Genomic DNA, 27,503 nt, shown 5'->3' on the forward strand with positions numbered 1-27,503 from the left:
GAAGTAGTTGAGGCAGGTACTATAATCATATTTTAAAGACAATTGGACAGGTTAATGGACAGGAAAGGTTAACAGGGGAATTGGCCAAATGCAGGCTACTGGGACTAGTATAGATGGGGCATCTTGGTCGGCAAGTTCACGTTGGGCCAAAGGGCCTTTTTCCACGCTGCACAACTCTGTGACTCTATGATAGAGAAAGAAGAGGAGTGAAATGCAAAGCCGAGAGAGGAGCATGGTTGGAAGGGGAAAGAGAGGGGAATAAAAAGGAAACGTGGGACTTGGTGATAGAAAATGAGTATGCCAAGACGGGGAAAAAGCAGGGTGATTGGGGTAGTGGGAGAAATGAGTGTGTACTGAGGATGTGGCTTTTCAGGGGAAAGAAGAGAGTTATTAATCGGAGAATTCAATATTCGTACTGTTGGGTTGAAAGTTATAGCCTCATATCGCCAGTGAACCGAATTTGATCCTAGTCTCCGATGTTATGTGTGGAGTTTGCTCTTTCTCCCTGTGTCTGTGTAGGTTTCCTCTGGGTGAATCACAGTGAGTTACAGCTTGGAAACAGGCCCTTTGGGGCACTGGTTTCATTCCGCATCCCAAGGACTTGTGAGCCGGTGGGATAATTGGCCACTGTAAAAATTGCTTGAGTGTGTAGGTGGTAGAATCTGGGGAGAATTGCTGAGAATGCAGGAGAATCGATTGCAAGGAAATATTAATGGGGGATGAAAAATGATGTGCCAAAAAACCTCCTTTATTGTTTTGAGGAAATATGGGGTGAAAGGAGAGGAATGTTATGAAGAAAGATTGAGTAGAGGAGTTATTCTGAAAATATGAAGGATAATCTTGGAACATAATGGCTTGGGAGGGCTTGGTATAACAAATAGATTCTTTATCCCATTAAAACAGTCTGCAGTCAGTGATCAAAGTTCGAAGTATAAGGACATTTGATATTGAGAAGAAGGGAAATTTCCTCACACATAGGACAGTGATTCATCGGAACTTTGTTTTATCTCAGAGCTGCAAATGCTCAGTTATTTATTTTGGTTGTTACTGTGATTTAGATACAGAGGTAATATAAAATGATAGTATATTTAATATATAAAACTATGAGTTGCATAAATAGGATAGCCAATCAGAACCTTTATCCCAGGGTGGAAAAGTCCAACACTAGAGGGAAAAGCTTTAAGGTGAGAGGGGGAAAATATAATGGAGATATACGGGGCACGATTTTTTACACAGAGGGTGGTGGGGGCCTGGAACACATTGCCTGGGATGGCAGTGGAGGCAGATACAATAGTGGTGTTTAAGAGGCTTTTAGATAGGCACGTGGATTTGCAGGGAATGAAGGGATATAGATCACTCACAGGCAGATGAGATCAGTTCAGCCAGGCATCATGTTCGGCACAAACCTTATTAGCCGAAGGGCCCATTCCCGTGCTGCTGTTCTGTGTTCAATGTTCAATGTAATGAGGAAGTATGGGCTCAGGCAGCAATGTATAGTTGGAGATCAGCCCTGATCTAACTGGATGGTGAGATAGGTTCGAGAGGTCATCTTGTGGTTTCATCTCATGTTCTATTCCCTGTCCGCAGTGGATATGCCCATGAACTGTCAGCTTTTATTTAAAGAGCCTGTTTTAGATCACCTGATTGAATACAGAGGCAATGCATGTTTTCTCACAGCTCATCTGCTTCACAATTCACCAGGTGGGGATCGATTAATTATCGTTGGTTCAATGTATGCAGTGGCATGTTTGAATAAAAGGTAGCGATGTTATTTATAGACGAGCAAAAGCACTGACCACTAGACTATGTTCAATAGATTTTGTTTTGTCTGACAAGGTTGTTTTTATCTTTATATTTGAATGATAACAAAATTAGAACAGAATATAGAACAGTACATCACAGGAAAAGGCCCTTTGGCCCACAATGTCTGTGACGAACATGATGCCAAGACCAACTCTTATCTGCCTGCACATTATCCATATCTCTCCATTCCCTGCATATCCATGTACAGTGCATTCAGAAAGTATTCAGACGCCTTTACTTTTTCCACATTTTGTTACGTTACAGCCTCATTTTAAAATGGATTAAATTCTTTTTTTATCATCAATTTACACACAATGCCCCAGAATGAAGAAGCGAAAACAGGTGTATGTAATTAAAAAGAAATAACTGAAATATCACATTTATATAAGTATTCAGTGCCTTTGCTATCAAATCAAAATTGAGCTTAGGTTTATCCTATTTCCATTGATTATCCTTGAGATGTTTCTACTACTTGCTTGGAGTCCACCAGTGGTCACGTGTGGCGGCGCCTAACGGCTGCGGCTCGCTGGCAGTCTGTTTGTCCTTTGTCCTTTTTTGTTTGTGTGTTGGTGTTGGGGTGTTTTGTTTTGGTTGTGTATGTGTGGGGGGGGGGGGGGCGTGTATGTGTGGGGGGGGTTAATGTGGGGGGAGGGGGGGGGGATCTTTCTTTTTTTAGGTCTCTTCCTCGGGACCTTCCATCGCCCAGTGCGGCTCGGCCATGGGACTGAACAGTGCCCGGTGCGGCCCGGCCGCGGGGCCTTCCATCGCCCGGTGCGGCGCGGCCACGGGACTGAACAGCGCCCGGTGCGGCCGCGGGGCCTTCTATCGCACGGTGCGGCTCGGCCGCGGGGCCTTCTATCGCCCGGTGCGGCGCGGCCGCGGGGCCTTCCATCGCCCGGTGCGGCGCGGCCGCGAGACTGAACAGTGCCCGGTGCGGCTCGGCCGCGGGGCCTTCCATCGCCCGGTGTGGCGCGGCCACGGGACTGAACAGCGCCCGGCGCGGCGTGGCCGCGGGGCCTTCTATTGCCCGGTGCGGCGCGGCCGCGGGACTTTCCATCTCCTTGCGGGGGCTGTGCGGGTTGGTCGCCTCGGTAGGGGTCGAGTTGTCTGTACGTGGGAGGGGCATGGGGGAAGAGAGGGGAAGTTTTTGGCCTCCATCACAGTGAGGGGGTGTTTGGAGTCACTGTGATGGATGTTTGTGTTGGGGTTGTGTCTTGTGTTTTTGTACTGCTGGTTAAGTAATCTCGTTCTGAACGAATGACAAATAAAGCTATTTTGGATTTTGGATTTAGTAAATTAAATTGATTGGACATGATTTGGAAAGGCACGCACCTGTCTATATAAGGTCCCATAGTTGACAGTGCATGTCAGAGCAAAAACCAAGCCATGAAGACGAAGGAATTGTCTGTAGACCTCTGAGACAGGATTGTGTCAAGACACAGATCTGGGGAAGGGTATAAAACAATTTCTGCAGCATTGCAGGTCCTGAAGAGCAGAGTGGCCTCCGTCATTCTTAAATGGAAGAACTTTGGAAAAACCAGGTCTTCATAGAGCTGGCCGCCTGGCCAAACTGAGCAATCGGGGGAGAAGGGCCCTGGTCAGGGAGGTGACTAAAAACCCGTTGGTCACTCTGACAGAGCTCCAGAGTTCCTCTGTGAAGATGGGAGAACCTTCAAGGACAACTATATCTGCAGCACTCCACCAATCAGGCCTTTATGGTAGAGTGGCCAGACGGAAGCCACTCATCAATAAAAGGCACATGACAGCCTGCTTGGAGTTTGCCAAAAGTCACCTAAAGGACTCTCAGACCATGAGAAACAAGATTCTCTGGTCTGATGAAACCAAGATTTAACTCTTTGGCCTTAATGCCAAGCGTCACGTCTGGAGGAAATCAGGCACCGCTCATCACCTGGCCAATACCATACCTACGGTGAAGCATGGTGGTGGCAGCATCATGCTGTGGGGATGGTTTTCAGCGGCAGGAACTGGGAGACTATTCAGGATCGAGGGAAAGATGAAGGGAGCAAAGTACAGAGAGATCCTTGATGAAAACCTGCTCCAGAGCATTCTGAACCTCAGACTGGGGCAGAGGTTCACCTTCCAACAGGACAACGACCCTAAGCACACAGCCAAGACAGCACAGGAGTGGCTTTGTGACAAGTCTGTGAATGTCCTTGAGTGGCCCAGCCAGAGCCCGGACTTGAACCCGATCGAACGTCTCTGGAGATGTTCTGAAAATAGCTGTGCATCGACGCTCCCCACCCAACCTGACAGAGCTTGAGAGGATCTGCAGAGAAGAATGGGAGAAATTACCCAAATATAGGTGTGCCAAGTTTGTAGCGTCACACCCAAGAAGACTTGAGGCTTTAATCGCTGCCAAAGGCGCCTCAACAAAGTACTGAGTAAAGGGTCTGAATTCTAATGTAAATGTGATATTTCAGTTATTTCTTTTTAATTACTTTGCTAAAATTTCTAAACAGAATGTTTTTGCTTTTTTATTATGGGGTATTGTGCGTAGCTTGATGATTAAAAAAAATTACTTTAATCCATTTTAAAATAAGGCCGTACCGTAACAAAATGTGGAAAAGGTGAAGGGGTCTGAATACTTTCTGAATGCACTGTGTCGATCCAAAAACCTCTTAAATGTCACTATCATATCCGTTTCAACCACTACCTCCAGTAGTGCATTCCAGACACTTACCACCCGCTGTGTAAAAAAACTTGCCCCGCACATATCTGACAAAAATTGTGTCCATATTTGAACCTTACTGTGAAATTTCTCTTGACAAGCAGACATTTTGAACGCTTTGGATAGAATGTCCATATACAATCACTGGCAGGCCTGGAAAAGTCTTGCCTAGGTATTATTGGTATTGGTTTGTTATTGTCACGTGTACCAAGATACAGGTTTAATAGGATATTATTATTTTTTAATAATGGGATATGAATATTAGTTTTTAATAGATGCTTTTATTAATAGGGACCACTGAGATTTTAATATGATTTGCTCTAACCTATCTACACACACATCTCATTGGTATCGTACTTTGACAGTCCAATCGGCTGTTTACATCAGAGTAATTTACCGCAGCCAATTAACTGGCACATCTTTGTGATTTGGGAGGAAGCTGCAGCACCCTGGAGGAATCTCATGTGGTGACAGGGAGAATGTGCAAATCCTATACAGACAGTGGGCGAGGTAGGAATCAAACCTGGGTCGTTGGAGCGGTGAGGCTGATGCATACTTACAGCACCACTGTGCCACCACTTTGATTTATGGTGGTCAATAATTTAATAACTGCGCCACCTGTAACCTTCTGAAGCATTTTCAATCCACATTTTCAATCCACATTCCACACAAATGAGTAAGGATATAAAACCAGTTGTTTTCAAGCGTCGGTGGTTAGCGGTGAGAAATTGAGATAAAGATGTTGTAATGGTTTGCCTGCAAACAGCTGGGGAACAGAACTGAATGCTTCATGGACTCAGGGGCTTCACTGGTGTGAAGGAGCAGGCACACATGCCAATAGAAAGAGCAACTGAGATTGTCTCCTAATTAGCCCCGTCTGACAATGCAAGAGGAACACGGGAAGGTGAGGTGTCGAAAAAAAAGTACGTGAACTTATGCCGTGACGTACAGAAACTGACATACAATTGAAGTACATTCAGCATGTAGTCATTGTTGCAAAGTAGAAAATGCAGCAGTCTATTTGTGCGCAACAAGCTGCCACAGACAGCAGAGTACTAATTGCCTGGAAATTGTACTGCATCCATTAAGGTGCACCAGGGAGGGAGCAATGGGGGGGAGGGGGGATGAGAGAGAAGAAAGTGAGAGAGATAAAATAGCAAGGGAGTGGGGTCAAGGAAGGGAGGGAAGGTGGGAGGGAAGGAGAGAGAGAGAGCGAGCGAGAGTGTGAGATAGAGAAAGAGAGAAATCAAGGAAACGGGTTTGAGTGAGGGAGGGGGAGAGACAGGTGGGAGACAGTATGAAGAGAGAGGAGGGAGAGAGAGAGGGTAAAGGCTGCAGATCAAACGCTTGGTTTCAATGCCACTGAGACCGTGGACACGGGTGCAGTGTGAGGATGGAATGGTGAGGGGTGGTGGCAATGGATGGGAGGTACTTCCTTTGAGGTAACCCACACTAAACAGAATGTCACACTAGGAACAGTATTAACCTAATGCAACTGATGCAGAAATTGTACTGAGTGCACAGATAACTCATAAGAACCTTGGCATTTCAAAAGCCATGGCAATGATCTAATAGTAGTTGCTTTACTCCAGAAAATATTGATTTTCAGTTGTATCATGCTGATAAAAACAACATTCACAATTGGAGTTCTAAACTAGCATTATTTGCGACATAAACAAGAGACTTAAAGAGAATGTTGTCTACCTGGTGCCAGGGCTGGCTGGAGAGGAATTTGGAAAGGAGAAGGATGCCAAGAAGATGTATGGGAGAAAAAAATCTCTACCGCAAGAAAGTGCTAGAATCTGGAGCGTTAAGAGCTGCATTAAAGCACAGATCATCAAGGGCTAATAATCTCTGGATTATTGGCTGAGCAACATGCATTTTGAGATAGAGACAGAGGGATAAAGTGAGTTAACTTGTGACTTCAGGGATTAGATGGGCCCTGGCATCACACAGAAGCAGAGTTATACCAGTGCCCTGACGGTAAGGCAAGACTGGGAGTTGGCAGCAACAACTCTCAGGGGACCAGTTGTCCAGTCTGATGGAGGGTTGGGAAATCCAGCTGCTTCCAAATCAATGAAGAGCGTTAATTAAAGTCACAGAGCCAGTAATTCTGTTTAACAAACGTAAAAAGCTGACAAGTTCAATCGGATTAAATCGGAGACACTGCTGCTTTCCAATTTGATATAGGAGCAAGGGAATGAGGTAGAATCCAATCCTTATATGACTGAGATCCAGTTAGAATGGAATGAAAAACCCTGCCTTTTAAACAGACCCTGCAGATCCCCAGGGAATTAAGCAAACTAGCCCTGCATCTTAAAACGTGTCACATCCTTTCCAGACTGTTAGGTACGCTGCAAGCAGCTGGATGGCAATGCAAGCACCAGAGGTTTAGAATTGCTCATTTTCAACATTCCTCTTCCACATTGCTTCTGCTCATAGTTTCACCAATAATTAGATACTAAGTGAGTAATTTGCACAAAGAGTTCATTAAGAATAGACGATCAGAAATGAGAAAACAACAATAGTACAACGGGGACTATTCTCAGAGATTGTGTTATTTTGCATTGTTTGGGCAGCAGATGGAAATCCCAGAACTCCATTTATACCTCATTAAAGCAAAAGGCTTTCTTAATGTTCCCAACAATTTGACGTTAATTTGAATTGAATACAAGATAGAAAATGAACAATTATCTATGGAAATGAAATGCAGGCATCATTGTGTTGGATACTGCAACATTTAAAACACTCAGCAGGTTAGAGGTCAATATCCAAGAAGATTCTGCCTTCTAATCAAGCATAAACCAGACCTTGACACAAGTGTTGGAGTAACTCAGTGGGGGTCAGGCAGTACGATGATGTTGCCTGACCGGCTGAGTTAATTCAGCATTTATGTCTTTTTTTGTAAACCAGCACCTGCGATTCCTTGTGTTTACATATGCCAGATCATCCTTTCTGTAAACAAGGCCAGACTAAAATTTAGAAATACAAGGAACTTCCTCAGATCCCATCTAAACCTGTCTGAAGAAGAGTCTTTACCCAAAATGTCACCTATCCATGTTCTGTAGAGATGCTGCCTGACCTGCTGAGTTACTCTAGCATTTGTGTCTTCTGTGCATTGAAGTTCTTTGTTTCTATCCTCAAAACCTCTTAGTCCTCACACTAAATCTACACCCTCTGGCTTTAGACACCTAATCTATGCCCTCTTGTTTCGGAATCTGACCATTTATCATTCAATTTCCTTTTGTGGCACAATAGTTTGTTTTGACCATTTTTGGGAGCAATAAGGCACAGAACACTCAATTACAAATCGACCAATGTGACAAAACTTTGGAAATACCGCAGGTACAACTGACAACCTGTCAAGGTGTAGAGAATAACTTTTTCGCAAAGACCTTGCTTGTTTTCTCCATTTTAAGTCACATGGGCTCACAACGCACAAACCTGTGCCCTGTAGATATATCAGGAGCTGTCTCGCCCCCAAGCCTTGCTTTGTGACAGGAAAGAATTACCTGCAAACAATGAACTTACCTGGTCGTTTCCAAGTATCCTGAAGTGATGTGCTTCTTTAATGAGTGAATCTTGACAGCCAGCTGTCGAAAAAGGAAGGAAAGAATGATGTGTAACTTTTTGTTCCATAAAAAAAGATTGGACAATAGTAAAACTAATAAAGAAAATTATGGTCCTTTTTTCTAATCAATATCATGTCTATTAGTGATAGGAGCAGAATTAGGCCATTCGGCCCATCGTCTACTCCGCCATTCAAACATGGCTGATCTATCTTTCCCTCTCAACCCAGTTCTCCTGCCTTCCCCCCATAACCCCTGACACCCTTATTAATTTGCTGTTATCTTTGATCTTAACAATATAAATTGCTTTTCGATTTTGGAGATTCAACCGAGAGTGTGTCCAAGAGAATGGCATTTTCTTTTGATGAAAAAAGATTTTTATATCAACCAGCTTCAGCTTCTGAGTAGTTTAGTTCACAAGTTACAGCACCCTCCACATCCGAGAAGCATCCAAAATGGTGGAACAAATTCTTATAACCTAAGGCTCTGCTCCTGAATACCCTCAGCCATCAAAAATCTGCAGAGGTTTAAATATAGTTGGAAGGATGTATTATAAATTATAAAACTAAATAAGAGTAATAGCAAGCACTAAGCATGCACAATATCCAAGTTCTCTCTGTTTTAAAATTGGTAATCTAGACATTACAGATCCAGAGGGACAAAAAATTCCATTTCCCAAGAGTGGAAATGCACAATTATTGAAAAACACAGAAAGATAAGCCTTGAGAATTGGATAGAGGTTATATGGCAGTTATACTGTGCTGAGCACCACAAGTCTGCAATGATATTTTGGCCTTGAATCAAGTGTGGTGGAGGTTTGTCGTAATAATATCTTGAATTCAATTGTGAGGTGAGATTAAGCAAACTAGGAAAAAAAGACACAAAGTACTGGAGTATCTCAGTGGGTCAGGAAACATCTCTGGAGAACATGGATGGGTGATGTTTTGGGTCAGGACCCTTATTGTGTGTTTTTGGGGTTGGGTGGTTTGAGTGCCTGTTTGATGCTTTTATTGTTGGACTGTGTTTTTGGGGGTTTTGGGGTGTGTGATTTGAATGCCTATTTAATGCTTTTATTGTTGGACTGTGTTTTGGGGGGTTTTTGGGGTTGGGTAATTTTGGGTGCCTGTTTAGTGCTTTTGTTGTTGGACTGTGGGTGATTGAATTAACATTTTGTTCAAGATGGCCGCGCCGTTGTGTTTGGCTGCCTGCCACTGTATGTTTCTTTTTTTTCCTGGTCAGATGTGCAGCACTTTGGTCAACGTGGGTTGTTTTTAAATGTGCTATACAAATAAATTGACTTGACTTATTATATCCATGTTCTCCAGACATGCCGCCTGACCCTCTGAGTTAATACTTAATACTTATCTATACTTAACTGTTCAATCGGTCAAAGTCAGCACGGAATTGTGAAGGGAAAATCATGCTTGACTAATCCTCTGGAATTTTTTGAGGATGTAACAAGTAGAATGGATAAGGAAGAGCCAGTGGATGTGGCACATCTGGACTTTCAAAAAGCCTTTGACAAGGTCCCACATGAGAGATTAGTGTGCAAAATTAGAGCACATGGTATTGGGTGTAAGATATTGACATGGATAGAGAACTGGTTGGCAGACAGGAAGCAAAGAGTAGGAATTAACGGGTCCTTTTCAGAATGGCAGGCAGTGCCTAGTGGGGTGCCGCAAGGCTCAGTGCTGGGACCCCAGTTATTTACAATATATATTAACGATTTAGACAAAGGAATTAAATGTAACATCTCCAAGTTTGCGGGTGACACAAAGCTGGGTGGCAGTGTGAGCTGCGAGGAGGATGCTATGAGGCTGCAGGGTGACTTGGATAGGTTGGGTGCGTGGGCAAATGCATGGGAGATGCAGTATAATGTGGACAAATGTGAGGTTATCCACTTTGGTGGCAAGAACAAGAAGGCAGATTATTATTTGAATGGTGTCAGATTAGGAAAAGGAGAAAGTAAGCATGCAGGTAAAGCAGGCAGTGAAGAAAGCAAATGGCATGTTGGCGTTCATAGCGAGGGAATTTGAGTATAGGAGCAAGGAGGTTCTACTACAGTTGTACAGGGCTCTGGTGAGACCACACCTGGAGTATTGTGTGCAGTTTTGGTCTCTTAATTTGAGGAAGGACATTCTTGCTAATGAGGGAGTGCAGCATAGGTTCACCAGGTTAATTCCCAGGATGGCGGGACTGACATATGATGAAAAAATGGATCGACTGGGCTTATATTCACTGGAATTCAGAAGGATTAGAGGGGATCTTATAGAAACATATACAATTCTCAAGGGATTGGACAGGCTTGATGCAGGAAAAATGTTCATGATGTTGGGGGAGTCCAGAACCAGGGGTCACAGTTTAAGAATAAGGGGTAGGCCATTTAAGACTGAGATGAGGAAAAGCTTTTTCACCCAGAGAGTTGTGAATGTGGAATTCTCTGCCACAGAAGGCAATGGAAGCCAATTCACTGGATGTTTCCGAGAGAGTTAGGGCTAACGGAATCAAGGGATATTGGGAGATAGCAGGAATGGGGTGCTGATTTAGGATGATCATCCGTGAATGATATTGAAAGGTGATGCTGGCTCGAAGGGCCAAATTGCCTACTCCTATACCTATTTTCTATGTTTCTATGTTTTTTATTCAGAGGGAGGTGGGTACAGGGAATGAATGCCAAAGGAAGTGGTAGAGGCAGGTACCATAACAGTATTAAAAGACACTTGGTCAGGTACGTGGATAGAAAAGATGTAGAGAGATATGGGCCAAACGTGGGAAAATGAGACTAGCTTAGATAGGACTTCTTGGTTGGCATGGATGAGTTGGACCGAAGGACCTGTTTCTGTACCGTATATCTGTGCTGTGACTCTAAATAATCAAAATGTACAACTATTCCTCAGGCCAGCTTCCAGACCTGTAATTTTTTTACTCGTCGGAATAATTTGATAATTGATAAGCTACTTCCTGAATCTCGACACATTGAGCCATACAGCATGAAAACAAGCACTTCGGCCCAACTCACCCATGCCGACCAAGATGCCCAATCTAACCTAGTCCCATTTGCCTGCATTTGACACATACCCCTCTCAACCTTTCCTGCCCATATACTATTGCTGTACCAATACTTCATCTAGCAGCTCGTCCCACATTCTCCCCACCTTCTGAGTGAACAGGTTACCCCTCAGGTTCCTATTAAATCTTTCCCCTCTCTACTTAAACCTATGCCAAGTAACACTTGATTCACCTACCCTGGGTCAAATACTCTGTGCATTCACCCTATCTATTCCCCTTATGATTTTATATGCTTCTATAAGATCACCCCTCAGCCTCCTATGCGGCAATGAAGAAAGTCCCAGCTTGCTCAATCTTTCCCCATAGCTCAGGCCCTCGTAAATCTTCACTATAACATCCTCGTAAATCTTCACTGTACTCTTTCCGGTTTAAAGATGTCTTGCCTATATGTCTGTGGATTTAACTATTTACAATGAAACAATAATAATCCCCATGTCGAGCCACACCACACTTCTTCCGCCTCTAAAATTGCTCCTTTAAAATCTTTCCTTTCCTTTGGCCAATTTGTTATTACTTTTCCAGACTTTACTCTAAACACTCATGGCTTAAACTTAAGAAAGCTGCTGGGACATTTTGAATCCATGTTATTGACTACATTTTGGCATATAGGAAGTCTTGAAATTAACTCCTCCTCATCAAATGTGGAATATCATGAATGTTTGGAATTCTCAATCCCAGGGAGCTGTGGAGGCTGAATCACTGAATATAGTTAAGACTGGGCAGGGATTTTTGGACAATAGGGATTCAAAGGTTTGGAGAACAGGATGAAAGTGCTCAGGCCACGATCAGATCAGCTATGATCATAATGAATGGTAGAGAAGGTTCAAGAGACCATATGGTTTTTACTTATATTCTGAATGATTTGGGAACATCGAGGTAAGATCAGATAATTATTTTTGCTTCCTGATTTTTAAACAGGAACTGCTTTTGCCAGTTTCTCATCAATCCAATCCCCTCAATGATACCTTAGAATCAGTATTAAATCTCTTGGGTATGAGAGATAAAGAGCCAACCATCCTGGCACAAAATCTGTTTCTAACAGCCATCACAATTAATTTTTAATAAACACGATAGCTTTTCCCATCTGCTATTGAAACCGCCAATGACACATTTGTCAGTTTCAAAGTTGGATTGTTTGGAATGTCGGAGGTTGAGGGGAGACCTGATAGAAATATATACAATGATGAGAGGCAGAGACAGGGATGACAGTTTTCCCCAGGATGGAAATATCAAATATTAAATGACACAGGTATAAGGTGAGAGGGGCAAAGTTTAACAAAAATGTGCAGCGCAAGTTCTTTATACAGAAGATGGCGAGTGCCTGAAACGTGCTTCTGGGGGTGGTGTGGAGGCAGATATGATAGTGGCACTTGAGACTTTTGGATAGGTACATGGATATGCAGGGAATGGAGGGATATGGATTATGCAGGCAAATAAGATTTGGTTGTGGCATCTTGTCACCATGGATATTGTGGGCTGAAGGGTCTGTTCCCCTGCTGTACTTTTCTATATTCTAGAGTTGACCATCACTATACCTTTCCATCAATTCTTTGACCTTAAAATTCTCACCTTTGTGCCCCAGTTCCTCCATGAACTTCCTCTTCTCTGTCACAATAACCTCCACCCATCCTGCCTCCACCAGCAGACTCACTTTGATCCTTTGGTTTAGTTTAGTTTAGTTTAGGTTTAGAGATACAGTGTGGAAACAGGCCCTTCGGTCCAGAGTCCATGCTGACTAACAATCGCACCCTAGACTAGTTCTATCCTACATGCTAAGGACAATTTACAGAAGTCAAATTAACCTACAAACCTGCATGTCTTTGGAATGTGGGAGAAAACCAGAACACCTGGAGAAAACCCACATGGTCACAGGGGAACGTACAAACTCCACACAGACAGCACCCACAAGTTCGGCTCGAACCCGGGTCTCTGGTGCTGTAAGGCAGCAACTCTACCGTTGTGCCACTGTGCTGATCTTGTAATCTCCTATTTTCTTCTATCTTTAATGGAAAAAAACATCAACTGCCTCGTCCTCAAGGTCTGGATTCTCCCTCTAATCTCCATTATATTTCTAGCTATCTCTCTTTGTTAAGGCACTCATTAAAAACTACCTTTCAAGTTTTCATTTTGCCGCCCTCTTTAACATTTCCTTACATATTTTGATTGGTAACAATCCATTGCAGTACAGGGGAACATTTTACTGTGCAGTAAAAGGTATATTTTTGCAAGTTGCACTTAGTTTTTGCCATTTGTGCAAGGCTTGTTGCTTTTATGTTCACCAGGGAACACTTTAACCTATTATGAATCTTACATTGATTCTCGATTTCAGTCTTTAAGGTTCTTGCTTTTTCATTGATTGCCCCACTACTGTGGTTCTGAAATAATATCTGTGTGGTGAGTTTCACCATTTGTGGTTAAACACTTTCCCCTGAGTTTCATTTTGACCACCTGATCACCCTAGTAGCATGTTCTTACCTTTGTCCCAGCGACTAATGGGGACAACACAGGATCAAACACCCTAATTTCCTTTCACAGTTTGCTATATGTTTGTTTTCACTGCTCTCCTTTGGAGTCAGCGGTGATTCAGATATTCTCAGGCAGCTCAACCAATTCCTTTTCAATTTAGTTAATTCACAGGGCATTTTTAAGAGATTGCATGGTAATAACCAGTTCAATTTGGAAATGCAGACATTAAGGAAATTGTGTTAAAAATGGCACATTTTAGAAGATTAATTTGGACCTAATTTTATATAAAAATGAAGTGGAACAATTTGAAAGGTCAGTTATAGCTTAACTTTGAACAAGTGCTATACTTCTAATCACCTGCCTAATATGCTGTATTAGGTTAGAGCAGGAAGCAGCTCCCACTGAGGTCAAAAGAGCAAATGAGAGCTCAATTAGAATGATTAAATCAGGTCCTACAGGCCTGAAGACAGCGACTTTTCCTCATTTTCAGTTCTGATTTCCCATGGTAGTCATTGCAATGATGCTCTATTCCATTTTATTCATGAAATAAAACCCGCATTGAAATTATGAATCTGTGAAGCGGTGATAAAATGAAGAACCTTCTGCAAACAAACCACCCCAACCCACTTCCCACATGTGGCTTCCTGTGGGGAACCGGTGTGCCAGGTAGACTCATGTAAGTCATTCAGATGCTCCCCTCATGGGTAACTCTGCATATGTACTGGGTACTGCAGCTATAAATGTCCATAAGGGCACGTCACTACTTCACAACTTTCCTCAATCCAGTGTGGCAATGCTTTGCCTGCTGGTCTCAGAAGAAGTTCTACTGTCATCTACTCCAATCATTCTACTTGTTTAACTATACTCTGCATTCTGCTTATTTTTTTGTTTGCACTACCTGTTGTACTTGTGTATGACTTGATTGGACTCATGTATGGTACGATTTTACTGGATAGCATGTAAAACAAAGTTTATCACTGTCTCTTGGAAACCTCACAATAATAAACCAATATTATTTTAATACAGTAATCCCACATTATAACAGAAGTAACCCCACGTTATAACAGACCGGGGGGTGGGGGGGTGTCCGTTACTGCCAAATGTCCACTATAACTGTGTAAGAGCTTACAGAGCAATAGAGTATCATTGTATTAGGAGAAACTAGAACTGCAGATGCTAGTTAATACACAAAAGGACACAAAGTGCTGGAGTAACTCAGCAGGTCAGGCAGCATCTCTGGGGAACATGGATAGGTGACGTTTCAGATCAAGCTCCTTTTTCAGACTCTCGGTCTGGAAAAGAGCCTGGAATCCAGGTGAGTTGAGGCCAGAATTGGCAGTCATTGGTCACGGCTCACAGGGAGCCGGAGTGCAGGTGAGGGTCGTGGTGGTGACAGCAGTGGCAGGCACTGCCTATAAATGGCTGAGGAAGTTGTGTGGATCGGCGGCAGAGGCAGTTCGTCCAGCTTGAAAGCGGCCAGGGAGGCAGTGTGTGCCAGCGTTGGTAGCCTGGCTTAGCAGTGAAGGGCGATAGGTCTGGCCTGGGAGCGGCTGGGAGTGGTGGCGCGGGTCGGGGGTGGCATTTGCAGTCCAGCCTGGAAGTGACCGGGGAGGAGGTGCGGGTCGGGGGTGTCGACGGCACCTGGCATGGTGATGAAGGTCGGTAGGTCCGTCTGTTAAACAGAAATCCGTTATTTAGAGGTCCGTAATAACGAGGGTTTCTTGTTATATTTCTTGCCACAATATTGCACCATTTCTCATGGGAGTGGAACTACTCTTAAAGTCATAGTCCTACAACATGGAAACTGGCTCTTCAGCCCAACTTGGCTTGCTGACCATGATGCCCCATCTACATTAGTACCACCTGTCCAAGTTAGGCCCATATCCCTCTATACCTTTCCTATCCATGTATCTGTCCAAATGTTTTCTAAATGTTGTTATTGTACCTGCCTCGACTACATCCTCTGGCAGCTTGTTCCATGTACCCTCCACCCTCAGGTTCCCATTAAACCTTTCTCCTCTCACCTTTTACAGAGAAGTGTGAGATGTTGCATTTTGGGACGTCGAACAAAGGCAGGACCTACACAGTAAATGGTCGGCCTCTGGGTAATGTTGTAGAGCAGAGGGATCTAGGAGTACAGGCGCGTGGTTCTTTGAAGGTCGAGTCGCAGGTAGATAAGGTGGTCAAAAAGGCTTATGGCACTTTGGCCTTCATCAGTCAGAGTATTGAGGATAGAAGTTGGGAGGTCATGTTGCAGTTGTATAAGACGTTGGTGAGACCGCATTTAGAATATTATGTTCAGTTCTGGGCACCATGCTGAGGTGGATGAGGGGGGATCTTATAGGTGTACAAAATCATGAGAGGAATAAATCGGGTACATGCAGAGTCTCTTGCCCAGAGTAGCGGAATTGAGGACAAGAGGACATAGGTTCAAGGTGAAGGGGAAAAGATTTAATTGGAATCCGAGGGGTAACTTTTTCACACAAAGGGTGGTGGGTGGATGGACCAAGCTGCCAGAGGAGGTAGTTGAGGCTGGGACTATCCCATTATTTAAGAAACAGTTAGACAGGTACATGGATAGGACAGGGTTGGAGGGATATGGACCAAACGCAGGCAAGTGGGACTAGTGTAGCTGGGACATTGTTGGCAGGTGTGGGGAAGTTGTGCTGAAGGACCTGTTTCCACAATGTATCACTCTATTACTCTGTGACCTTAAATCCATGTTCTCTGGTTCTTGAACTAATGGGAAATTATTCAACTTTATAAAACCAAAACTAAAATCATTCTAAAACCAAGGTCACCTGAACCCCAGTAGTCGAGCTGTACTGTGCAGATGAGGTTTCAGATGACATTGCCTTCAAACCGTCAATAACTCATTTACTGAAGCACCCAAGAAGATGGACCTTACATTCAGGAGGTGCTTTGCCAACTTCCCCACACTATGTTCAACTTATACCTTCTGGTTCTTGATTCTCTAACCCTGGGAAAAAGATGTGCATTCACACTACCTATCCCCCTCATGTTTTATAGTCCTTCATAAGATCACCTATCTGTCCCTCCTCTGCTTTAAAGAACAAAGTACCAGCCTGCCTAACATTTCCCTATTACTCACACCCTCGAGTGCTGACAACATAAATCTTTTCTGCCCTCTTTCCAGTTTAATGTGATCTTTCCTATAGCCAGATAACCAAAACTGAACAGTGCGGCCTCACCAACATCTTGTACAACTGTAACATAGTTCCCAACTACTATACTCAATTTCCTGACTGATCAAAATCAATGTGCTAAAAGCCTTGTCCACCTGTGACGCCACTTTCAGGGAATTATGCACGTACTCCAGCATCCCTTTGGTCTACAATACTCCCCAGGGTCCTGCCTGGTTACTATATCCATGTTGATATAGATGACAAACAACAATGGACCCAGCACTGACCCCTCAAAGGCCTTGTTGAGGTCCATATAGACCTCAACTACTGCTCAGTGCTCATCGACCTTCAAAAAATAGAACCCAATTCATGAAGCACAATCTCTCACACACTAAGCTAAGCTGGCTATCTGTAATCATTATATTGTTTGACTTTGAATTGTATATTTAAAGAGACTGCAATAGCAGCCAGCATGTGCCTCTGTTGCCTTTTCATGAAAGCAAGTTAAAAAATGAGGATAGTTAAAAGAACAATGGAAATTGATGTGTTAAAAGCTTTAAATGACAACTGTCCTGGATTCCTGGTTAAAATCCACAAGTAAGTCTTAATAATTCAATCACAAAATAATCAAGTATTTAAATTGAATTATGTAAACAACACAGAATGGAGTGAATTTAATGCTTACAACTCAAATTATTGTATTACCTGAATTATGCAAATTTGATTTGAGCAAGTGCCTTGTTTTTGAAAAATGCTGTTTGCAGATTGCAGTATTTCCCTACATAATGATTCCTGTGTCTCTGAAGGAGACACTTGGAGCTCTGTGGGTTATCTTTAGAATACCAGAGCATAAATACAAACCTTTTTCTTTCTGGAAAATGAACTATTTTCGTTTACTTTAATTTAATTCAGTTTAGAGATACACCGTGGAAACAGGCCCTTCAGCCCAACAAGTCTGCGCTGACCAGCGATCTTCGTACACTAGCACTACCCTACACACAAGGAATAATTTATAATCTTTACCGAAGCCAATTGATCTACAAACCTGAACGTCTTTGGAGTGTAGGAGGTAACTGGAGCACCCAGGGAAAACCTATGCAGTCACAGAAAAAACGTAGAAACTCTGTTCAGACAGCACCCATAGTCAGGATCGAACCTGGGTCTCTGGCGCTTAAAGCAGCAACTCAACCATTGCGCAAAGTAGCAAAAGAAGATTAATTTTGTTTCTTTCATTTAGATTCAGTGATACTGAAAATGTATCTGATGAGGCTACCGCTAGAAAAGAGGGTTCATCTCCAATTGTGCCTAAATTGAGGAGAGAGTTAAGGGTGCACTGTATTGTCAGGTCTGAAGTCACAAATTGGCCAGGCAAGGTAAGCATAGCAGATTTCCTCCCAGAAAAAAAATTAATGAATCGACTAAGATCTTTTTAACTTAAGCTATGCAAAGACCAGACTTCCCACCATCGATTCCATCTACACTTCATGCTGCCTCGGGAAAGCCGCCATCAAATTCAAGGACGTTTCTCACCCTGGTCATTCCGTCTTCTCGCCTCTCCCATCGGGCAAAAGATATAAAGGCTTGAAAGCATGTATTACCAGAGTTCCGAACAGCTTCTTTCCCTCTGTTGTCAACTACTGAACAGTCCTCCCAATGTCTCGACTGTAGTCCTGATCTTCCAACCCACCTCATTGTGGATATTGGACATTTCTCTGGAACTATGACACTACAATGCTGTAAACAATATTGTGAACTCTTAATATTTTTCTCTTTGCACTACCTGTTGTACTTGTGCATGGCTCAACTGCACTCATGTACAGTATGATCTGATTTAATTGTATAGCACACAAACAAAAGATTTTCACTGTATCTCTGCACATGACAATAATAAACCAATACCAATAAAGCTTACTAGATAACTGTGAATTGAATAAGTTGCTAATTTCTAATGTTCTTTTTAGTGAATTACAGAATACTGCATTGGTTTGGAAAACAGTGCCACTTTAAGTCAATCTGTCATTGTCCATTTCCATTGAAAGTTGGGAGGCATGAGTTGTTACTAAGGTGAATGACATATTTTGGTTATCTGAGATCGTAGGGGCAATTATCACAGCAGGGCTGCACTGATATGTCATTTACTGTGTTGCGATATATGAATAGGCGCTCCAGTTTACCCAGTTTCAATTGTACATTTGCAGAATGTGGTTCTCAGCAATTTCCCAAAACAGGATGTTGAGAGCAAATCATACTGAGATAATCTTCTGGAAACACTGAAACCTAAAATTTCCGATGTGCTAAAAAAATATTTCAGTAAATTGTTGCCCACTGAATCACAGGGAACAATTCTCAGAAGTAAAGTCCAGACCCAGTTTGGTCTTTCTGTTGGAATTACCGTTTGAACTGCTACTGGTGACAAGTATTTGGACCATGAGTGCAAACTGTACAAAGCAATACACTAAAAACAAGTTGGAAAGAACTTGTTAGAGCAAGTCGAGACACAGATGCTGCTGATTTGAGCTTCTTTCGTAACTGTCTACATATCCATTTTGATTATGACAAACAGGCCTCTGAAGAAGGGTCTCAACCCGAAACGTCACCCATTCCCTCTCTCTTAGATGCTGCCTGACCTGCTGAGTTACTCCAGCATTTTCTGATACCTTCAACAGGTCTCCAATTATATGTCAATGTTGAAACAGGACATGTAGAAAGATGGAGAAAGACAATGTTCCAGTAGAAATTTATTGAAGAATCTGATTGATTCAAATTGGTTAGGTTCAAACTTAAATTCATATTTTATCCTCGTGGTATTCAGAAGAGAATTTGAATCGCCGAGGTGCAGGAGGCCATGAACCAAGGGCTGGTAAATAGTACATGTTTTTGACTGTTGGCAAGGATATAGTGAGGTGAAGGGACTACTTCTGTAATGTCTGATTGTGTGATGCCACAGCATTTACTATACAATTTTTGTTTAGAAATCTAGAATATTATTTCCAATTTTTTTTTCATCAAACGTTTCTGAACATTTGACTTTTTATCCATTTAAAGCTGTTGGAAAACGGTTCCAAACAATTAAATGGATGGTTGATCCGTTGCTGAACAGTAGAACGTGATTAAGACTCCACTCCAAAAAGTGTAATAATGATATGAAGACTCCTAATGAACCCCAGGAGAAGATAGCTCTTGTGGTACATTTGTCCCATCCCAGCACCTTGAATGTAACTCGACTGGTTTTACATTCAGAGGTGAGGGAACACTGCATGGCCTGTAGGGTTGGCTTTAAAATGAGATAGTAAATCAAAGCTTCATCTGTTCTCAGAGTTGATATGAGAGATTTTCAGCATTTTTGTAAAATTGATCTGGTCAACAACTCAACTACTGTATCCCCAATGAGATAACAGCCTTTCAATTCAGTGCAAACGTACAAGAGTCTGCTCTTGTGGAACGTCTGCTCATGTTTGCTGTGGGTATTTCATACATATGATATACTCATGGCACAAAGGTATCTGGACATGCAGTGGCATCACAAAGTGTGTAATGCTTGCTATAATGTCATTTGCTAAAAGCATGGCCTTCACGAGAGAGGTGCAGCCTGATTCAGCAGAACGTGAAAAGGACCAGCCTATCCAGATCTGACCTGGAATGGCACATGAATCCTCCTGCAGGCATTTAAGATCTCTACATCCCTTCATCGAATAGTACAGCACATAATGTTTGTGCTGATCATTATGTCAAAAAACAACTCTTATCTGCCTACAATAATCCATATCCCTCCATTCACTACATATCCAGGTGCCTATCCAAAAGTCCCTTAAATGCCACAATTGTATCTGCCTTCATTGCTGTGAGTCTTCATTAGAAAGTCCGACACTGATCCAGGCCGCACCCCTCCGGCTCCCCATCAGTCAGCTGTGGCGCCAATTCACCAAAACGAGATTTGAGATATCGATCTTCTCTGAACATTCTCCCACCTCAGACCTCTCTCACTCCGCATTGACAAAGCTGGCAAAAGGCACAGAGAGGGTGAGAGGGAGAGAACAGAGGACATGTCTGTGAAAATGTGCAGACCAGAGCTGTCAAAGTAACAACTGCTTTAAAACCTGGACTGAAATAACAGATATAAAGTGAAACAAAAATAAAATTGAAACAAAAGCAAAATTTTGTCTGTGAAAAAGAAAAGCTCTCCTGAATTGTGGAGGCACACGAAACTGCAGATGCTAGAATCTTGAGTATAGGACAACGTGTTGGAGGTACTCAGGGGGCCAGGTATCATCCGTGGAGTGAATGAACAGGCGATGTTTCGAGTTGGGATCCTTCTTCAAACTGATGGAGTGGGGAAAGAAAGCTGAAAAATAGAATTGGTGGTGGGACAAAGCCTGGCAAGCGATAGGTGGATTCGGGTGAGGGGATGCAGGTAACAAAGGTTGAAAAAAGGGCATCAGATAAGAAAAGGAGAGGAATGAAATGTAAAGCCAGAGGGAGGGATGTGGGTGGAAGTGGACGGCGGGAAGGAGAATGGAGGCAGATGAAAGGGAAGAGGGGGAGTCGGGGTTGGGAGATGAGTGTATGAAGGAGGAGAAATGAGGAGGATGACTGTGAGGGAGGTTATGGGGGGCAATGGCATTGGTGTGGGGGGTGCAGGAAAGAATGAGAGGATATGTTTATTGTATTAAGAGGTATTACTTGAAATTAGAGAATTCACGTTCGTACCTTTGGGTTGAATGGCATGAACATTAACCTGAATTGTTGACTTTTTTTCTACTCCCATGATTGCTGCCCGATCAGCTGAGCACTTCTAGCATTCTTTGACTGCAATCCAGTTGTTTGTTTGTTGACAGTTTACTGAATCTTGGTGCATGTAGATTACATGTTGTATGTGTCGACTTACAACAATGACACCGTTCAAACATAATTTATTGGCCAGGTAGTCTTTTGAAATGACTTTGGGTGGTAAATTTGTGATACAAATGCAGGTTTTTTTTTGCTTTTGTGTTAAGTAGCTTTTATGCCATTTTTTAATCTTTAAAAGCAGCAAGAAATTGACCATTGTTACACGATCAGCAATAACAACTCATTATTGCTGATGTGCACCTTCAACACAGTAAAATGTTCGATAAATATTCATGATTCAACAAAGCCAGTTATCTGCTAAAAGTACAATAAACTCGTTCACTTAGGAATTTCGACTTGACACAAATGGACAACCCACATGTTTAAATATATAGAATGCTTAGAATTCACAGCTACAAACAAGAATAGTTTCCTTAAATAATACAAAATATGTCGGCATTTCCTTTTCCCATCGTTTTCACTTCACCTTTGGAAAATATGACTGAAGAGGCTTCATGTTATGAAAAGCTAAATGATAAGAATTTTGCAAAAACCTGCATATTCTCACAATAAAAATTGTGCATATAAAATACAATTCTCAAGTGAAATTTTCAATTTTTAACAGAATGGTGTCAAGAATTTTCCCAAAATAGAAAGCGGCAGGTCCATATTCACAAAAGCGCATGCACTTTGCTTTGTACGACTGTCAAACAATCGGATGAAGTTTGACAGCCATATTGTGAGATACAGTGGGACTTTCTCTCTGTAAACATCACATGCCAAACCCTGACATTTACACTCCGACAATGCTTCTTTTGCATAAGAATAAATAGTTCACAGATTTATAGACAAGATGTATCAAAAGGTACAGGATGTGATGGTTCCCAGGCAGACTTATACTCAGCTCCTGGAACAAGGTAGATGAATGAAAAGGGTGTGTTCTCCACCAGTTTAAGAAATCTAGGTTAAGTTTTTAGTTTTTAGAGATAGAGCATGGTACCAAGCCCACGATGACCATCACTCGTTCACACTAGTTCTATATTATTCCACTTTTGCATTAATTCCCTAAACACTACTTCACAAGCTCCTCCTATTCACATACAAAGCCCTAAACGGGCTTGCCCCCCCATGTCAAAAATCTTCTAACCCACCACTCTATCTCCAGGTCCCTCAGGTCGGCCGACAGGACTACTCACTATCCCGCGGTCTAGGCTTAAGCTCAGGGGTAACCGCACTTTTGCGGTTGCAGCTCCTAGACTGTGGAACAGCATCCCTCTCTCCATCAGAACTGCCTCTTCCATCGACTCCTTTAAGTCCAAGCTCAAAACCTATTTCTACTCCCTAGCGTTTGAGGCCCTCTGAGGGGGCGCTGTGAACTGTTTATGTATGTGCTGTTATGTTTGTGTGCCATTGTATGTTCTTTCTTAGTACCTGAACTGATGTACAGCACTTTGGTCAACGTGGGTTGTTTTTAAATGTGCTATACAAATAAAATTGACTTGACTTGACTTGACACAGTTTAATATTGGTGCTTACTAAATTATGTCTATTATTAAGATAGACACAAAATGCTGGAGTGACTCAGGCAGTATCTCTGGAGAGAAGGAATGGGTGACTTTTCGGGTCGAGAGTTCTATAGCGAGACCTTACGTCTATTATTATTACCCTGCTTAAATTAACAAGCCAAATCTGGAAGGCGATCTGGGCCTATACTAAGTAATAAAACAAAGGCAAGAAACAATTACTTTAATTCAAAGTAGAATTTTTAATCTCAGCAATAAATTTACCTAATGCCTTGGAGCATGAAAGTCTAAGGTATGAATTATGTCAAACTTTCACTTTAAACAATAGAACATTTTTTAGAGCGCCAGGTTTGATTGATTGAGAGATACAGCATGGAAAAAAGCCCTTCGGCCCACCAATTCAATGCTGTATCCACTGTTCCAGGTGTGGACTCCTATATATCGGAGACCAAGCATAGGCTTAGCAATCGTTTCACTGAATACCTCTGCTCAGTCCAACTAAACCTATCCAATCTCCCCGTCACTGGACACTTTAACTCACCCTCCCATTCCCACACTGACCTTTCTGTCCTGGGCCTCCTGCATTGTCAGAGTGAGGCCCAGCACAAATTGGAGGAACAGCACCTAATATTTCGCTTGGGCAGCTTACACCCCAGCGGTGTGAATATTGCCTTCTCTAACTTCGTAACCCTTGCTTTCCCTCTCTCTCCATCCCACCCCCTTCATAATTCTCCGTCCAGTCTGACTGTCCCCCGATTAAATTTTATCTCTGTATGTTTCGTTGTCATTTTCTCCTAGTTAACAATCTATTCTACATTTTCATTGATCTACATCCCCTTTGATGTCTCATTTTCACACACTCTTCCTTAGAGATAAGGAAGAGTGTGTGAAAATGTCTCCCTCTCCCCTGACTGTCAGTCTGAAGAAGGGTCTCGACCTGAAACGTCACCCATTCCTTCTATCCAGAGATGCTGCCTGACCTGCTGAGTTACTCCAGCATTTTGTGAATAAATCGATTTGTACCAGCATCTGCAGTTATTTTCTTATACCTTCCTACACACTAGTTCTATGTGCTATGAGGCAGTGGCTCTACCAGCTGAACCCTGTTGTTCAGGGCTCGGGATGAAAACCATTATCTCTAAACTTTTTCTGCACAATTGATTGGCTTTGGACTTACAACAGAAGGGGACAAACACTGGCTGTGCAGACATGCTGCTTAATTGGACTGTCGATCACAACCGCATCACGGAACAACCTTCACTCATGGATGTTTCCCACAATAAATTATTCTGCAATGAAGGGCTTAATTTTATTATTTAAAAATCCTGCAGTGACTTTCATTATGTCCACCCATGGAATGGAAAGAGATGGAATGGGTTGGTTGCCTCACAAGGCCACTTTCCTCCCAGGTGTCTCTGCATCATTTCCAGAGCCCCAGCTATCTGTTTAAATGAATGATATTTAATATTTATTTGACAGCACCACCAAATAGAATAAATAAGAGTGCCTTCAGGCACAGGGAGGAAGAGTGCTGCCAAGCCTCCTCAGTAAATTGAAATGCCCATTTGTTGGGTACAATTCCATGGATGTCTGTGGCGGAGGAGAACCGTAGTGGTGCAGAGAGAACAACAAGGCTGTGCTTCGCGGGTAATCTTCAGTCTGACAAATGTCTTTCACAATAGTTTGTGCAACAGAAAGCCTAACAAAACAAAAGCTGCAAGGAAAAGTTAGGCCGAGGTCAGGATTTGGAATCATTGCTGTGGATGATTTTTTGTTCTTACTTAAGTTCAGGTGGAGAGCATTTTGGGATCTCTGGATCTTCTCCCTGTTCCTCCTCCACCCCTGCCCCACCATTCAGTGTCACTACTCCCACCCCCAATCTCCCTGGTACCAGAAGTAAGCAATTGATTTAGGTTTAGGTTTATTATTGTCACTTGTATCGAGGTGCAATGAAAAGCTTTGTTTTGCAAGTTTTTGGAACATATCAGATAATGTTATTTACATAATACAGTCAAGCCAAATTCATGTAAAATAGGTACAGCAAAGGGGAAAATATAGTGTACATAATATAGTTCTCAGCATTGTAGCGCATTGGTTCCATAGACAAAGAATTGCTCTGTTCATTTTGAATAAGATTGATGTGGGAAAAGACTGATATGTGCACAAGGAAAAAAATAATCTCAGATCCCTGTGTCAGGAGATGATGGAGTGGTGCATGCTACGATACACATTCTACATTATAATCAGAGTGATCTTATCATACTGCAGTGGTTAATAGAGTTGCTGCCTTACAGCACTAGAGACCAGAGTTCAATCCTGACCTTGAATTGTCTTTAAGTGGAGTTTGCATGTTCTCCCCATGACCTGATGTTCCGGTTTTCTCCCACATCTCAAAGACATGCAGGTTGGTAGGTGAATTTGCTGCTGTAAATTGCTCTGAGTGTATAAATGAGAGGTAATGTAGGGGAAGGTAAGAAAATGTGGGGCAAATAAAAAATGGGATTGTTGTATGTTTAGAGTAAATTGGTGGTTGATGGTCAACGCAGACTCAGTGGGCCAAAGGGCCTGTTTCTACACTGTGTGACTCGATATTTATGTGGTGATCACCCACAAGCCAATCAATTTGGTTGATCAGCTTTTCCATGAATAGTTAGGCCATTGGCTCCAGGCCTCCAGACTTGTGACATTTACTTATTTCTTCTCTCAGGGTAGCCTTCAAAAGTTCTCCCAAAAAACTGCAGAACTAATTTAGTTGTGGGTTTCTGGAGAATGATCTTTCCCTGAAGTATCTGAAATCGATAAGAAAGGATGCTGTCTTGAGACAAAACAAAGGATGAATAATTATTTAATGCGAACAGGGTCAGGCAGTGGGAGGCCTGTATGCAGAGCTTCAGATCCTGATACTGAGATTTGGAATGATGAAGTTCAATGTAACTAGGAAATTTGATTTATAGTCATACAACAGGGAAACAGGCCCTTGGCCCAACCTGCCCATGCCAAACAAATGCCCCATCTACTCTAGCCCCAACTGCCTGTGTTTGGTCCACATTACTCTAAACCTTTCCTATCCATGTACCTGTCCAAATGACTTTTAAATGTTGTTATAGTACCAGCCTCAACTACCTCCTCTGGCAGCTTGTTCCACAGACCCACTGCTCTGTGTGTGTGTGAAAAAATAGCCCCAGGGGTTCTTATTAAATCTTTCCCTTCCTTAAACATGTCCTCTGGTTCTTATTACCCCTACTCTTGGTAAAGGTCTCTGTGCATTCACCCTATCTATTCCCCTCATGTGGGGTAAGGGTAGGAGCACAGAAACGTGAATCAGCCTATAAGAGCCATTAAACCTAGAGTCAGTCTTGCCATTTACTAAGATGGCAGCTGATTCACATCCCACCTCCATCAGAGTAGACTTCATTCTCAGCCACATAGCTCAAACCTTCCATGTTGTAGTGATTGCCTGTTATGCTCTACTACCTAAGTCTAATTCCACTGGTCAATAGAACTGAATTTGGGGAAACAGATTACAGTAAGCATTTATTATTATATCCCATGTAACTGGGGTGAATTCCTATTTCCATTTACCTATCACTGCCCCATATCTCTCCATAGCCTGCCAGTCTCATTTTAAATTATCAACAGATTCAATAATCAATTGTCATTTACTGGAGAGAGTATCAATTTCTGTTGTCATTTGTGTGGCAAAGATATGTTTCCTTACTGACCTGTATCTGTATTTCAACAATTTGAGTGCACGGATCACAGGGTCTCTTTGATTCTCTAATTCTTCTATCTTCACAACATTTAAAAAACATTTTTTATGATTGAAATGAACAATTTCACATTTGCCTTCCAAGAAATCAATTTGGCACTGTTTTGGCTCATTCACTTTGCTTGCATCTCTTTGCAGTTCATAACTCCCTTCTGCACCATATACAATGCTATGTATCTCTGTGACACTGGTATGTTTGGAGATGAGTATGTCTTATCAAGCCATCTTCTCCGTATTTGCTCAAAAGTGGTGTTCCAATGAGATGGCATTTCCTGCTTCTTCTTTCCCAATGGAGATCGGATTTACATTTGGCTCTCGCGTGGTCTTCAGTAATAATAATATTTTCCTTGGGAACATAGGTCAGGAGTCAGCCATAATCTGAATAGAAATTTTCTCAGTATCTTTTTCAGCATCAAGTATCAGTTTACGAAGATCCCAAATTTATGAAGGTCGAAAAGCTTCTTAGTGATCAGATGACTATAACTGTTCTCTGTCAAGGGGTGGAGGCAGATCAATTCATCGAGCAGGGTTATATTATTGTGCCAGACCTGTTTTCCATCTTCTCAGCAGTCATTCTTACCCTCTTTACAGACCATCTCTCCACTGGGATTGATATGCATAGACAACAGGTGGACAGCTCTT

At 42.4% G+C, this 27,503-nt stretch overlaps 1 protein-coding gene across 2 annotated transcripts in view; it reads right to left on the reverse strand.

Annotated features, from left to right (window-relative positions):
- prkn (parkin RBR E3 ubiquitin protein ligase) overlaps positions 1–27,503 on the reverse strand; it is a 605,665-nt gene that overhangs the window by 108,738 nt on the left and 469,424 nt on the right. For both annotated transcript variants that reach the window (XM_078405212.1, XM_078405213.1), the window contains exon 8: positions 8,024–8,085. In XM_078405212.1, coding sequence (XP_078261338.1) covers positions 8,024–8,085 — 62 coding nt within the window. The remainder of the gene's footprint in view (positions 1–8,023; positions 8,086–27,503) is intronic.

This window comes from Rhinoraja longicauda, chromosome 9 (genome assembly GCF_053455715.1).
Source record: "Rhinoraja longicauda isolate Sanriku21f chromosome 9, sRhiLon1.1, whole genome shotgun sequence".
NCBI lineage: Eukaryota > Metazoa > Chordata > Chondrichthyes > Rajiformes > Arhynchobatidae > Rhinoraja > Rhinoraja longicauda.